Here is a 13561-nt window from a genome sequence, read left to right on the forward strand (position 1 = left end):
TTCTATGCTATGATGATGGCTTAAACTGAAGTCAGGGCAGTGGAGATAGAGAGGACAAACCACAGAACTATATCAGAGGTTGAATTTTCACACTTATCCAGAACTTACATGAAATAATCCTTTATATGCATACTTTAATATTTTCAAAAGAATCCAGAGAAAAGACACAAGAGCTAATTGCTATCTTCTGAAAGAGAAAACTTGAGGCACAAAGAGAAGGAACAGTGCTTAAACTAGATCCTCTAGCAAACTGTCATTTAACCATACCTCCATGTTCTAAATGCAAAATTTAAAGCTTCCGCTCTTTTTCCAACCAATTTCCATCTCTACTTAATTCTCAATCTACTTTTGCATCACTTCTTTTTACTTTCCACCTGGCTTTTATTGTTTGAAGTATAGAGCATACCAATGCACAGGTCTTTATCCTCCTCAACCCCATTCCCGAGAATGGTACCTGTTTCAAAACATTAGCACCTATTTCATTTCCTACTTAAACCACAAGTGCCTTATCAATAAGTTAGGTTACTGTGGCTATTAATAGTCAAGGGCAACCTATTTAATTTCTAAATTCTCAAGATTCCTGCCACATACCACACAGGGATCATCTTCTGTTTCCCTCACCTCAGTGTTTCCATGGAAGGCATTCTCTCTCTTGATCTTTGTCTACCAACTTTTTTGAGAATACCAGCTATCAATCCTGGTAACACAGCTGTACTACACTCAGCACAGGAAACCAGGGTTCACATGACCATGACTTCAGGAAATGGGGCTAAAGTGCATTCTAACAAACTGCAATAAAGGCAAAGCAGCTTGCATTTCCAAACTGTTTATCTCTCCTCCAGACTCTTTAGAAAACAACATTATATATTTCTTAAAAATGACTCTGCTGGCTGCCTGGCCTCAGAGAGCATTTCTCAAGTTAGTGTCTACCATCACAATGGAGGGCAGAGGGGACTGAGTTCCCTCCAGAAATTTAAAATTTCATATATTCATATTGATAATAACCTATTTTTAAAAATCAATATAAGCATACCTTGGGTCATCTAGATTCTTCTAGATGACGGAGTAGTGTCATGAAAGTTCTCTCTGAATTTGGTTTTGTGTTTACAACCACAATGACACCAACCTAGTTGTGTGCACTAATGAGAAATTAACATAAGTGTTCTTGTTACATAATAAATGCATATGTACCAAGTGGAAACCAAATGACCTCCAGGCACACTATATGAACGAAGAGCTCAGAGTAGTTTGAACACACAAAATAGGTGGGAGAATTGCGTGATTATTCTATACATGGTAAGAATGAAAACCTAAATAAAACAAATAAAAGGGCTTTATATAGATTACTCAGTTTGAAAAACATTAGTGTAAGATACAGAAACATCAGGAATCCACATGGGCAAAGGAAGGTATAAAGTATACAAATTTACCATAGACCTTCTCTTGGCTGCATTTTAATTATAATCAATCATCCTTCGCATTCCACCCTGGCTAATACTTGAATTGAAGAGATATAATCCAGGAGAAAAAAATGCAACATATGACACATACTAATATTGGTAGCAGTCTTGATTTTTAAAAAAATAGGGATGGGGACTGTTAAATAAGATTTTATGACCTCAATTTCAGCATTATACTTGTCAGAAACTCTATACTATAAAGAGTAACGTGATGAATACGTAGATCAGATTACACCAAAAAGAGCTTTACTTTTCTTTCTTCATAAAAATAACATGCTTATTATTAAAGGAAATATGGAAATATGGAAATGCAGAACAAAGAAAATAAAATCACCTATACTACTCTTCTCACCAAAACTACCGTTAGCATTTTGAAATATTTCCCTGTATTTATTCAACAGACAGAATTCTCTTTGGCTTTTTTCTTTAACATGGTTGAAATCATAGTATACACTACAAACCACTCATAAGCACTTTAACTTGGAATAACCTTACTGGATTGAAACTGCAACTCAGCCTCTAAATCCAAATAGGCCACCTGGGATTCTCGGCGTTTAGAGCCAGGTTAGACACCCTAAATATCTTCTGACCCAGACTTACAATAAACTTTCAATAAAGAGATCAAAGAATGGTTTGTCTCAAAATATTTACTGTTTATTATAAATTTAATAAGGCTGGGGAGAGGGCAGCACCCTGGTGAAAGCTACAGTCTATAATTCTAGCACTAAAATACTACTGGACTCTTTGATTCTAAATAATATATAAATAGTAACGAGGATTTTCTGAAGTGAACAGAGGTAATGACATTATAAAAATTTGAAGGAAAGTAATTGGAATCATTACAATTTAGAGAGAAAAAGAGACATACTTTAAATCTAGAAATGCAAATTTTTCAACTAAATTACTTCATCTCATTACAAAAGATCTATAACTAATTAAATGAACTTACTAATATTCAAAATAAACTGTTATATGTACACTTTAAATATAGAAAGTCTCTGCTTGAAACACATATCAAAAAGTTAAACATTTCTAACCCACAAAAATATAAATAAATGGGAGAGGAGGGTATATGGCACATAACTAGAAGTTTAAAAGATCTGGCATTAAACACACATGCGCGCACATGCACATAAGTGCATGAATAGTTTACTGGCTTCATCACAGCTACCTATTCAATCTTGGATACTTAGTATTTTTGGCCAGAATTTCTCAATCTGTAAAATGAGGAAGCTAGAAATTCACTCTAACTATAATCCCTACTGAGGTTTTAAATTTCTTTTCTTTGCGCACTTAATCTCACAAATCAAACTGAGATTTTTAAAAAAAACCTCCTAAAGAAAATCTCTCTTAAAATCATTTCAATTAAGTGTCAAAGAAAAAAAAGTTACATGGTAAATTAGTACTTATACTCTTAGAAATGGTTCTATCTAATGCTGACATTAGAATTTCCGATGGCTAGTAACATCCTGTTAGCATATCAATCGCTTTCAATGTATACTCCTAGCAAGATCAAATCTGCTTTTTATTCCGCTCCCAGAACATCAATAGGAAAGTGAATAAGAAAAACACACTATCTCATCTATAACAAAGTCTATATATTAGTAGTTTAAAAAAAGAATAAACACATGAAATGTATTTTCCAATACTCTGTATGATATTGAACTAATAATAAGCACCTTGATGTAAAGAAATTAACTTCTGAATTTTAAGTAGTCAAAATTTACATATGAATTTTGCTCTTAACGAAATTCTGTATTTTAATGATACAAGTACACTATCCTTACAAATAAAAACCCAAGCTGGAAACTGACTACAGGAAATCAATGGGGGTGAAACTGTAGAGTCAATGAAACACTGAAGTACAACTACCCAACTATCTTTACATACAGGACTGCTGGGCACTTTTTACTCAGATAGATATCTAGTTTCAAAATAGTTTAGTTTAAGAACAATGAGAAACCCAAGTTATAGTGAACTATTGGTTAATGTGCTTTTATAAAAACTTTATTTGACTCACCTTAGTCCAAGGATGTGCCTTAATTTGAGGGAATTTGAATTCTGTGTAGTTTGGGTTCATTTCTCTAATTTGCTCCCTTGTAGGTGTCCCAAGGACCTAAATAAAGAAAACAAGTTATTGTCGTATTTTTTTCTATACACTTATATAGTCTTTATGTTTCAATGTATTGGTTTCACTGGAAAAGGAATTCCAAAGTTATAAAATACATAAACAAGAGCAGACTTTGCAAAAGATTTTTAACTGACTACAGACCCATGCTATATTACCCTACACAGACTTTTACGACAATCCTGTTAAATCAGGGTTGTAAAATAGATCACTCAAAAACATTCAAGTAAAAACCAGGCACCTTTATTCTATCTAGAATGTAATCTACTGCAATGATGGCATCAAAATCAGAATACCTTTTATTCATTTAGTAAAGTATAGCCAAAGGTTTTATTATCAATAAATTAATTAGGAGGACTCTATTCAAACACAGTCATCAGTAAGTCCACTCATTGAATATTTAGTGATTGTCCCCTGTGTATAAGGAAATATGTTATGTTATATGGAGGGTACAAAAAAAAAAACCCAAACCTGAAGAGATTTCCTGTATGATGAACTTAACTACTTGTGTATGGAAAAAGCATAACTACAATACAAATAAAAAATATTGAGCACTTTATTGCGTCTAGAGCTGTAGTAGGCACTGAACAAAGGAAAGTATGTGGTCCTGCTACACAAGACAGATGACGGGAAGGACACCAAATACTAAAAATAAGCACTCTGAAGAAAATGACATATATCACTCATCTTTATAACTCTAGGGTTTGGTACAAAACAAGTTTGTTGAAATAAAATATTAAGGCATTTACAATTCAAGGACAGTTGTACAGGAGGAGTAGAATGTAATAATACATACTGGATTTATGGTGGCAACCAGTGAATAATCAGGGCAAAGTAAGAAATTCAGTATTTTTTTCATTGTTACTAATTTTCTCGACTTCTTTAAAACTCTCAGACCTTATAATAAAAATCTTCACAGTGTTGTTCTTCAAAAGACACTCTTAGGAAAACAAAAGCTAAGCTACAAACTGAGAGGAAACATTTGCAAAGCATATATTCTGCAAAGGACTTGTATGTAAAATATACAAAGGAATCTTATAATTCAAAAACAATAAAACAACCCAATAAAAATGGGCAAAAGGTGACCAGACACTTTACTAAAGAAATGTCTGGCTCAGTTGGTTAGAGCACGAGCTCTGAACAACAGCGTTGTGGGTTCGATTCCCACATGGGCCAGTGAGCTGTGCCCTCCACAGCTAGACTGAAGACAAGCTGCTTATGAGCTTCTGGAGGTGCGGCCGGATGGCTCAGTTGGTTAGAGCGCGAGCTCTCAACAACAAGATTGCCAGTTCAATGCCCGCATGGGATGGTGGGCGGTGCCCCTTGCAACTCATATTGAAAATGGTGACTGGACTTGGAGCTGAGCTGCGCCCTCCACAACTAGCTTGAAAGAACAACGACTTGAAGATGATGGGCCCTGGAGAAACACGCTGTTCCCCAATATTCTCCAATAAAATTTTTTAAAAAATAAAAAAACCGCAATAATTATTGCAAAAAACTTGCAATAATTATTTGGGAAAAAAAAGCTAAATATATACTTACTGTATACCCATCATCCCCACTCCTAGGTATTTACCCAAGAGAAATAAAAGCATATGTCCATATAAAGATGTTTATACAAACGTACATAGTATCTTTTCCACAGCTGCCAAACAGTGGAAACAACTCAAATATCCACAAGTGAATGAACAAATGGTGGTATATTTATACAATGAATACTACTCAGTAATCATAAACAAACAAAAAAGGATGAATCTAAAAATAATTATACTGAGTAAAAGAAGCCAGACAAAAAGAATACCTATGGTATAATTTCATTCTTGGGGAAATTTAGAAAATTTTCTGTCTCTAGTGACAGAAATAAGATCCATGGTTATGAGGTGCTGGAGGGAGTGTTACAGAGGTACTAGGAAATTACTGGGGATGATGAATATGCTCATTATCTTGATTTCATGGTGATAGTTTCACTGGTCAAAACTTACCAAATCGTATACTTTAAATATGTGCACTTTATTGTATGTCATTTATACCTATAATGCAAACTGTCAGAAATGATTTACATATTAGAATATATAAAGTTTAAGAGATTGGAAAGGACATTCTGGGCCAAAGAGCTATAAGTCAACATAAGAAAAAAAGGAACTTAGTTAACTATAAATTGATATTTAATTGACAATAAGATAATTTCTGAGAGAACTCTTGATACATATTAGAATATATAAAGTTTAAGGGACTGGAAAGGACATTCTGGGCCAAAGAGCTATAACTCAATATAAGAAAAAAAAGGAATTTAGTTAACTATACATTGATATTTAATTGACAATAAGATAATTTCTGAGCGAACTCTTGATGTTATTGGGGAAAAAAATGAAAAGGTGTAAAAATAATCTAAATTATAACACATCATTCTATCTCCTATTTCTAACATTTTTCTGGGAGAAGGTTCACTCTTAGGGCACAGGAAACACATCTTCAGTTATACAATTTCCCTCCCTTTTTGAAGAATTCCAGTTTTATAGAGGGAAGCAAAATGTATCTAGTATTGGGAAGAAAAATATCTGGTCTTTGTATTTGTAGATACACATTTAATAGTCAGAAACTATCCATACTTAAAACATAAAGCCTACAATGAAAACTTTAACTTCATTTTTATTTTTAATAAAGCAAGCATTTATATTCTGTATTAGACCCTTGATGAAGGATGTATGTATGTGTGTCTGTGAATGTGTGTATGTAAATGTACTTGGAAAGAAAGAAAGGAGTGGAAAAGATGAACGAGTTAACTAATGAATAATTTTGTCCCCCGAAATGCAACTCCACTGGATTATTTTAAGTGCTGAAGGAAAACAACAGCAGTGACAGGAATAAATAGCACTTAAAAGTGCATACCTTCAATAACCCTACAACCTACTAATTCCCTTTTAAGGTATATACTCTAACCTAGAAAAATTCCTTATACATCCAGGCAACATTATTCATAATAATAAAATATTGCAGGCAAAAGCAAAAATCCAACAACAGAATTAATAAATTGTGGCCTAGTCATACAATGCTATACTAACTAGCAATGAAAATGAATGAACCAGACTACACATACATTATGGATGAATCTCACAGTGGTGAGTTTTCACTTAACAATTTATACATGTTTTAATATGATTGTCTTAAATGAACTTTAAAAACAGGCAACAGTAAACTACAGTTTCGTTTACATAGTACAACTGCAAAAATGAATCAAAAGCATGCAAATATTCATTAGAAAAATCAAGTACAGATTATTAAGCTTAATAGAGGATGCAGAAAAAGGGATTGTAATTGGAACAGCGTATAACTAGTTCCTCTAATTTTTAGTTAGTTACATGGATATTCACTTTATTAATGTGCTTTAAACTGAACACAATTTTATTTTTGCACTATGGTATGTTTCACAATAAATGACACTTAAGAAATGCCCACTCTTGAATCAGTGAGTATTTGTTGTATAATCCCTCACTATTTATTCAGTAGTTTGTTAACACAAGACACACTCCTAAGTCCCTACGAGCTGGGAAGAATGTGATTAGGAATGAGAATTGTATGATGTCCATTAGTAAATGCATCCTTTTACTGTACAGACAGAGATTACACGGACCTATCTGCCATTTGGCTAACTTTCCTACAGGGGCTGTGTGAGAGAACGGAAGAATTACAAACCGTATAATGAAAAGGCAGGATGCTACTTGGAGCGAATGTTACAATTCTTACGTTATTTTATAACCTAAGAATATTCCCAGTGGAAGTAAATTTGTGAAATATACCACAAACAGATGAGAAACATACGCCATCTACACAAAGTCTGTTTAACATACAAACTTTTAATAATTTATTTAATGTAAAAGCAAGAAGGTATACAGTATATGTGTGTATATTCACTCTCATATCCTTTCTCCTAAATTTAGTCTCACAGCCATTTAGATCTAACCATTTCCCCAAAATTTTATAATGAAAAATTTCATATATATAGAAAAGTTGTACTTTTTTTTTACAGTGAAAAACCACCTCCCCTTATACCAATGACCTAGATTCTATGATTAACACTTTACTATGTTCAATTCATCACATTTCCATTCCTCGATCCATACATCAATCCACTTTATTTTTTAATCCACTTTATTTTTTGATTCAGTTCAAAGTCAGGAGCAGGCATCACTAGGTTGTATATTTATGTTTTTTTACCTAATCAGTTTTACATACCTAGAATCCTCCTTCAATACAGAACAGTACATGCATGTGGAAAATCTTTTATCACAATGGGAAATAATTCTGCTTTTATTGAATAGTAGTGACATAAAAGATTCTTATGTATATTTTTAATTGGTGGTCAGAATTCTTTTCTTTCAAAATATGAATATTTGTGAGTTAAGCTTAATTACTAAGTAGTAAATGGAATCATTGATCTATTCACTATCAATTATTTAAAAGCAATTTAACCAAATAAATTAGTCTGTCACCTCAAAGTAGCAATGGAGATTTTCTTATTCCTTTGTTCTTGAATTACTAAGGCTATTAGATAGAGAAAAGAGATTCTAACGTTATGGTTTGTTCTACGTTTAATTTCTCTTGCCAAATATTCAACTACTATAATCATTTTTTCTACTCTTTCTCTTATTATTGTTTTTTAATATTAAAACCAAGTCCTCTCCAGGCTAGTTAGTAGAGATGGAAACCAGATGGGAGATCCTCTGGTTGGGTAAAGGTGGGCAAACTTTTTCTGTAAAGGGCCAGAAAGTAAACTCTTCAGGCTTTGTGGGCCAAAGAGCCTCTGTCACTATTCAACTCTGCAACTGTAGCATAAAGCAGCTATGAACAAAAATTTATTTACAGACATAGGCAGCAGACTGTATTAGACCCCAGTCCTAGTTGCCCACCTCTGATCTAGTCCTAATGTTTTTCAGAGATGACAAAAACTGAGGCCCAGAAGGATCCACTTTTCAGAGGTCAGAACTAATTAAAGGCAGAACTAGGACAAAATTTAAATCTCGTTAGTGGCAAACCAATTTTAGGAGATGGTATCAAAGAATCTGCTTACTGGACTTGGTGGGAGGACAATCAATTTCTAATTTGGGTAACTGTGAAAAATGCTGATGCTATTAAGCATGAAGGAATAGAGCTGGAAGAAAAAATAGTATTTGAGACATTCAAGAAGAACCTAGAGGAGTTCTCCACCTAGTGGTGGATATTAGGTATGTCATCTTGCTTGAGGCTAGAAAAACCAGCTTTGTTCGTAGTTCCTAACGTACTGGTATTAGTTAGGTGGCTGTGACAGTGTGTAACAGGCAAAGCAGACTGAAGGAGAAGAGTGCTAAAGATGGGGACTTGGGTGGGGGGGTCAGGGGGAAGGCTGAGACAGAAGTCCAGAAATTGGAATAGGTCCCACAGTGATACCATGGAAGACAAGGAAAGTGAACATTAAAGGACAGACAGGTCGGGTATCTTATGACACATGAGCCCAGGTAAAATAAAGCCCAAAAGGTGTTTGTTCACTGCATGCAGGTGGCCATGGAGACTTCCTTTCTGACCTTGGCGAGATCAGTCATGAGAAGGGTAAGAAGACCACATAATCATCTGAAATGAGTAAGACGGATGCTGTAAGTTCTGTAAGCATCTGTAAGTTCTCTTTTCAAAAGGTACAGCAGTGAGGGGAAGGAGAGGACAATGAGAAGAAATACTTATTGAGCACCCAGTATGTAGAAAGCTCTGTATAATGTATGTCAATTTTCTTTCTCATTTAAACTTTATACGTACTCTATTACCCCATTTTATACCTAAAAGAAACCTAAGGATGACTCAGGAAAATTGACTTCTCAAAGTTACAGTACATCAGTGGTAAATATGGGATTTAAATGCATGTGTAGATGACCACTTAAGAGGTCTACCCAACATTAAGGGCAAAAACAAAAAAGATTTAAAAAATAGTTTTTTTAAAAAAATCACTTTCTTAAACTCGATTGATTATACCATAAAATGAAACCTGAATTCTTTTAAGTCGTGCTGGATATACTATATATACATGAGATCATGAGGCTATAACTGAAAGTTTTTTAAAAAGTTAGACTTTTCTTGACAACTTAAAAAACTTGATTTAAATAAAATCTACCCATAACATTGTAACTCAATTTAATAAAAAGAAAATCTTGAACTGTTAATATTACAGATTTTAGGCAACAGAATAACATGAAGAAATATAGGCATTTAATTAGCTAAACAAAATAAAAGACTATAACAAATGTCGAACTTTTTATGTTTTCAAATTTTTTATAAAAATTCTTTTAATGATTTAGCAGTTTTGATAAATCACTTTCACGTTTCCTTAGCTATAGATTCTCATGCTTAAATCCCATGCTTATTCATAATTAAGTATATTTTCAATACCAAGCAAAGTAACAGTATGGTAGAAGTAAATAAGTATAGCTTAAAAAGGCCAACATTCAAGTTTAGTATTTTCGTCTGTTAGTAACTGTTTCACATGTGCAGAATTTTGCTTAGAATATAAATGGTAAGCAAGTACTATGAATGTGCATATTATTAGTAATGTTATTGCAAAAATTTTTAATAGCAAGGCCTATATTGCAGAAACTATTGCTATTAACTGAATTGCTTTGGGTATTAATATTGTACACATCTAACAGGGAGCCATAACTGCCTTCTGGTGGTCAAATATAAACTAAAAGCCTTATATAAAGTAGCATAACTTTGTATAACTTTACATTAGTAGTTCAATAAATTTGGAATGACGTGTAAAGGCTTGCATTACTAAACAAACAAACAAATAAAAACAAACTATTATGGACTTCTGCTTCCAGTCATTATGAAATAATGACACTAGAATTGCCTTCCAGGTGTAAACAACTAGAAAACTGACAAGCAAAATATTCTTTAAAGAAGGAAAATATGAGCCAGAAGCAAGAGGGAAAAAAAAAATCAGTCAACACAGATAGAAATGACAGAGGAGACACAATTAGAAAATAACAACTTTAACACAGTGATATTGAGTAATAAAAGATTTGAAAAAGAACCAAATAGTAACTGTACAGTTGAAAACTACGATATGTGAAATGGAAACTTCACTGGAAGTCTAACAACAGATCATAGACCACAGAAGAGAAACAATCAGGGAACTTAAAAAAGAAAAACGATCAAAGCTGAAGCGTGGAGGTACAAAAGGCTAAAAAAAACATATTTACACGTGATTGAAGTCTGAAAAGGGGGTTTGGGGAAGAGATGCAGAAAAACCATTTGAGGGAAATGCAATGAAAAGCTCAATAAACCTCAAGCAGTATCAAAAAAACAAAAAAACATACCAAGTCCCAATCAAACAATAAAAGCCACAGATAAAGGGGAAATCTTTGCCAAAACAGAGACACATTATATACAGGTATCTTATAACAATAAGAATGACAGCAGAGTTCTCATTAGAAACAATGCAAACCAGAAGAAAATAGAGACCTTTCTATAAAGAATGAAAGTAAAAAAAAAAAACTGGAAACCAAGAAATCCTACACCCAGTGAAAATGTCCTTCAAAAGATACTGGGCAAACAAAAGCCATGAAGAGTTCATCACCAGGAGATTTTCACTATATGAAAGTACTTCAGGATGAAAGAAAAGGACTCCAAATGGCCATTCCTATTACACAAAGGAATAAAGACCATCAAAAAAGGTAAACATGTGTCTAATATGAGAGTCCCCCCTTGATTTTAAATTTCTTAGAAGAAACTGAGTGTTTAAAGCAGGGGTGTCCAAACTTTTTTCAATGTTTTTTACCAAGGGCCATATGCGGTAAAATACACAAACCGGGCCAGCAGGGCCACTCACTCGAGGTGAAGTACGCATTGCCTCACCTGGTTTATTTAAGTAAACTAAATATATTTTTGGAATTTGCTGCAGGCCAATTAAAAATGGATTGCGGGCGGCAGTTGGTCCGCGGGCTGCAGTTTGGACACCCCTGGTTTAAAGCAAAATAACAGTATGGTAGAAGTAAAATATTACAATAGTACAAAGGACAGGAAGGGGAAATCTAATGTTGTAAGGTTCTTACACTATATGCAAAGTGGTATTTATTATTTGTAGACTGTGATAAAGTAAATTTTCAATCATACAATAACATATAAAAAATGCCAAGAAGGAGGTATAGCTTAAAAAGGCCAACTAGGAAAATAAAAAAAAATACTCATTATATCCATAAGGTGGCAGTAAAAGAGGGGAAAAAATAAGAAAGCAAATGTCAAGGTGGAATACTTAAACCCAACTATATTGATAATTACAGTGAATATAAATGGTCTAAATGCTCCAATCAAAAGGCAGAAATTGTTAGACTCAATAAAAAAATAAGACCTACGTATATATTGTCTATAAGAAATAAACTTTAAAGACTCACAGGTAAGGATACAAAAAGTTGTATCATACAAACACTAATCATAAGATGGACTGCCTACATTAGTATCAGAAAATGTAGACTTCAGGACAAGGAAATTAAACAAAAATAAAGAGGGACATTTCTTAATGATAAAAATAATTTTAATACTAAATTTAAATTTAAAATTATTGTGAATACCATGTGTTGATGAAAACGCAGGGCACTGGAACTCTCATATGCTGTTGGTGGGAGTGTTAATAGTAAAACTGCTTTGGAGAACAGTTTGGTAATTTCTTATAAAGTTAACATGCACTGATCACAGGACCAATAATTTCAGTCCTAGTTCTTTACTGACGAGAAATATAAACACATGACTGCAAAAATATGTGTAAATAAACATTCATAGCAACTATACTCAGACAAAACCCAAAAACAAGTCAAATGTCCATCCACAGGTGAATGGATAAACAAACTGTTGTGTATTCAGCATAAAATGGAATAAACAGATGATCAAATCAACAACATGGATGAATCTCAAAAACATGACATTGAACAAAAGAGGCCAGATACAATAGAAACATATCATATGGTTCTATTCACATGAAATTCTAGAGCAGAAAAAACTAAATTTGTAGTGACAGAAAGCAGACCAATGGTTACCTGAAACAGGAGACGGCAGACTGACTCTAAAGGGGAATGACAAGGGTGATCAACTACCCCAGTTTGCTGGGGCTCTCCCAGCAAACCCCTCAGTCCTGGGCACACCGGGATGTTTGGTCACCCCAGGTTGCACACAGAAACATTTTTGCAGTGATGGAAATTTTCTCAGTCTTGACCAGGACAGTGATTATATGTGTTTGTAAAAACTCATTCACTGTACACTTAAAATGGCTACATTTTACTCTATGTAAATTATATCTCTATAAAGCTAATTTAAAAAGTAAAACAATAGACCATTATGTAATTCGTGATGTCTTGACTACACTAAATATAGCCAGATGTTTATCCTTTTTATGTTGCTATTTTACGACTAGCATTAAAAGTATCAGAGTCTGTCAAACCCTAAAATCAGAATTATTTTATATACAATATATATAGTCTTTAAGAATGCAAAGGTATGATTTAAGACGCAAAGGAATGTTAAGAATGAAAAGATAAGGCATAATCAAGAGCCATTTAAAAGATTTTTGTCAGCCTCTTAAATCATTCACTCCTTTAAAACATTTATTGAGTTCCTATGCTCAAGGAGCTCTAGGGAAGAGAGACTTGTACATAACTACAATCAGCCAAAACCAGTACTAACAAAATAAGCATCGATTATGTTTGAGGTGAAAGTGCTAAACTGCACTGAAGTGAGGAAGGGATTCAGGAAAGGGTTTTGTAAGGAGAGACAAAACTTGATATTATTTAAGGAATCTAGGAAGTAAAAGAGTCAGAAGCACATTCCTTATGGTATGTATGAAGTGGAAAACAGCGTGATTTGGGTAACTGTGATAGCTGAGCAGTCATAGACTCAAGATTGGGCGATAGACGGCAAACTTAAAGGCTGAGAGGTAAACAAGTGACAGATTTATGAAGAG

The 13561-nt window shown here is 33.7% G+C and overlaps 1 protein-coding gene across 2 annotated transcripts in view; it reads right to left on the reverse strand.

Moving 5' to 3' along the window:
• Positions 1 to 13561, reverse strand: part of GSK3B (glycogen synthase kinase 3 beta) — a 185973-nt gene that overhangs the window by 38079 nt on the left and 134333 nt on the right. For both annotated transcript variants that reach the window (XM_081064959.1, XM_081064958.1), the window contains exon 8: positions 3481 to 3576. In XM_081064959.1, the coding sequence (XP_080921085.1) occupies positions 3481 to 3576 (96 nt within the window). The remainder of the gene's footprint in view (positions 1 to 3480; positions 3577 to 13561) is intronic.

Source organism: Rhinolophus hipposideros (genome assembly GCF_964194185.1).
Source record: "Rhinolophus hipposideros genome assembly, chromosome: 2".
Taxonomy (NCBI): domain Eukaryota; kingdom Metazoa; phylum Chordata; class Mammalia; order Chiroptera; family Rhinolophidae; genus Rhinolophus; species Rhinolophus hipposideros.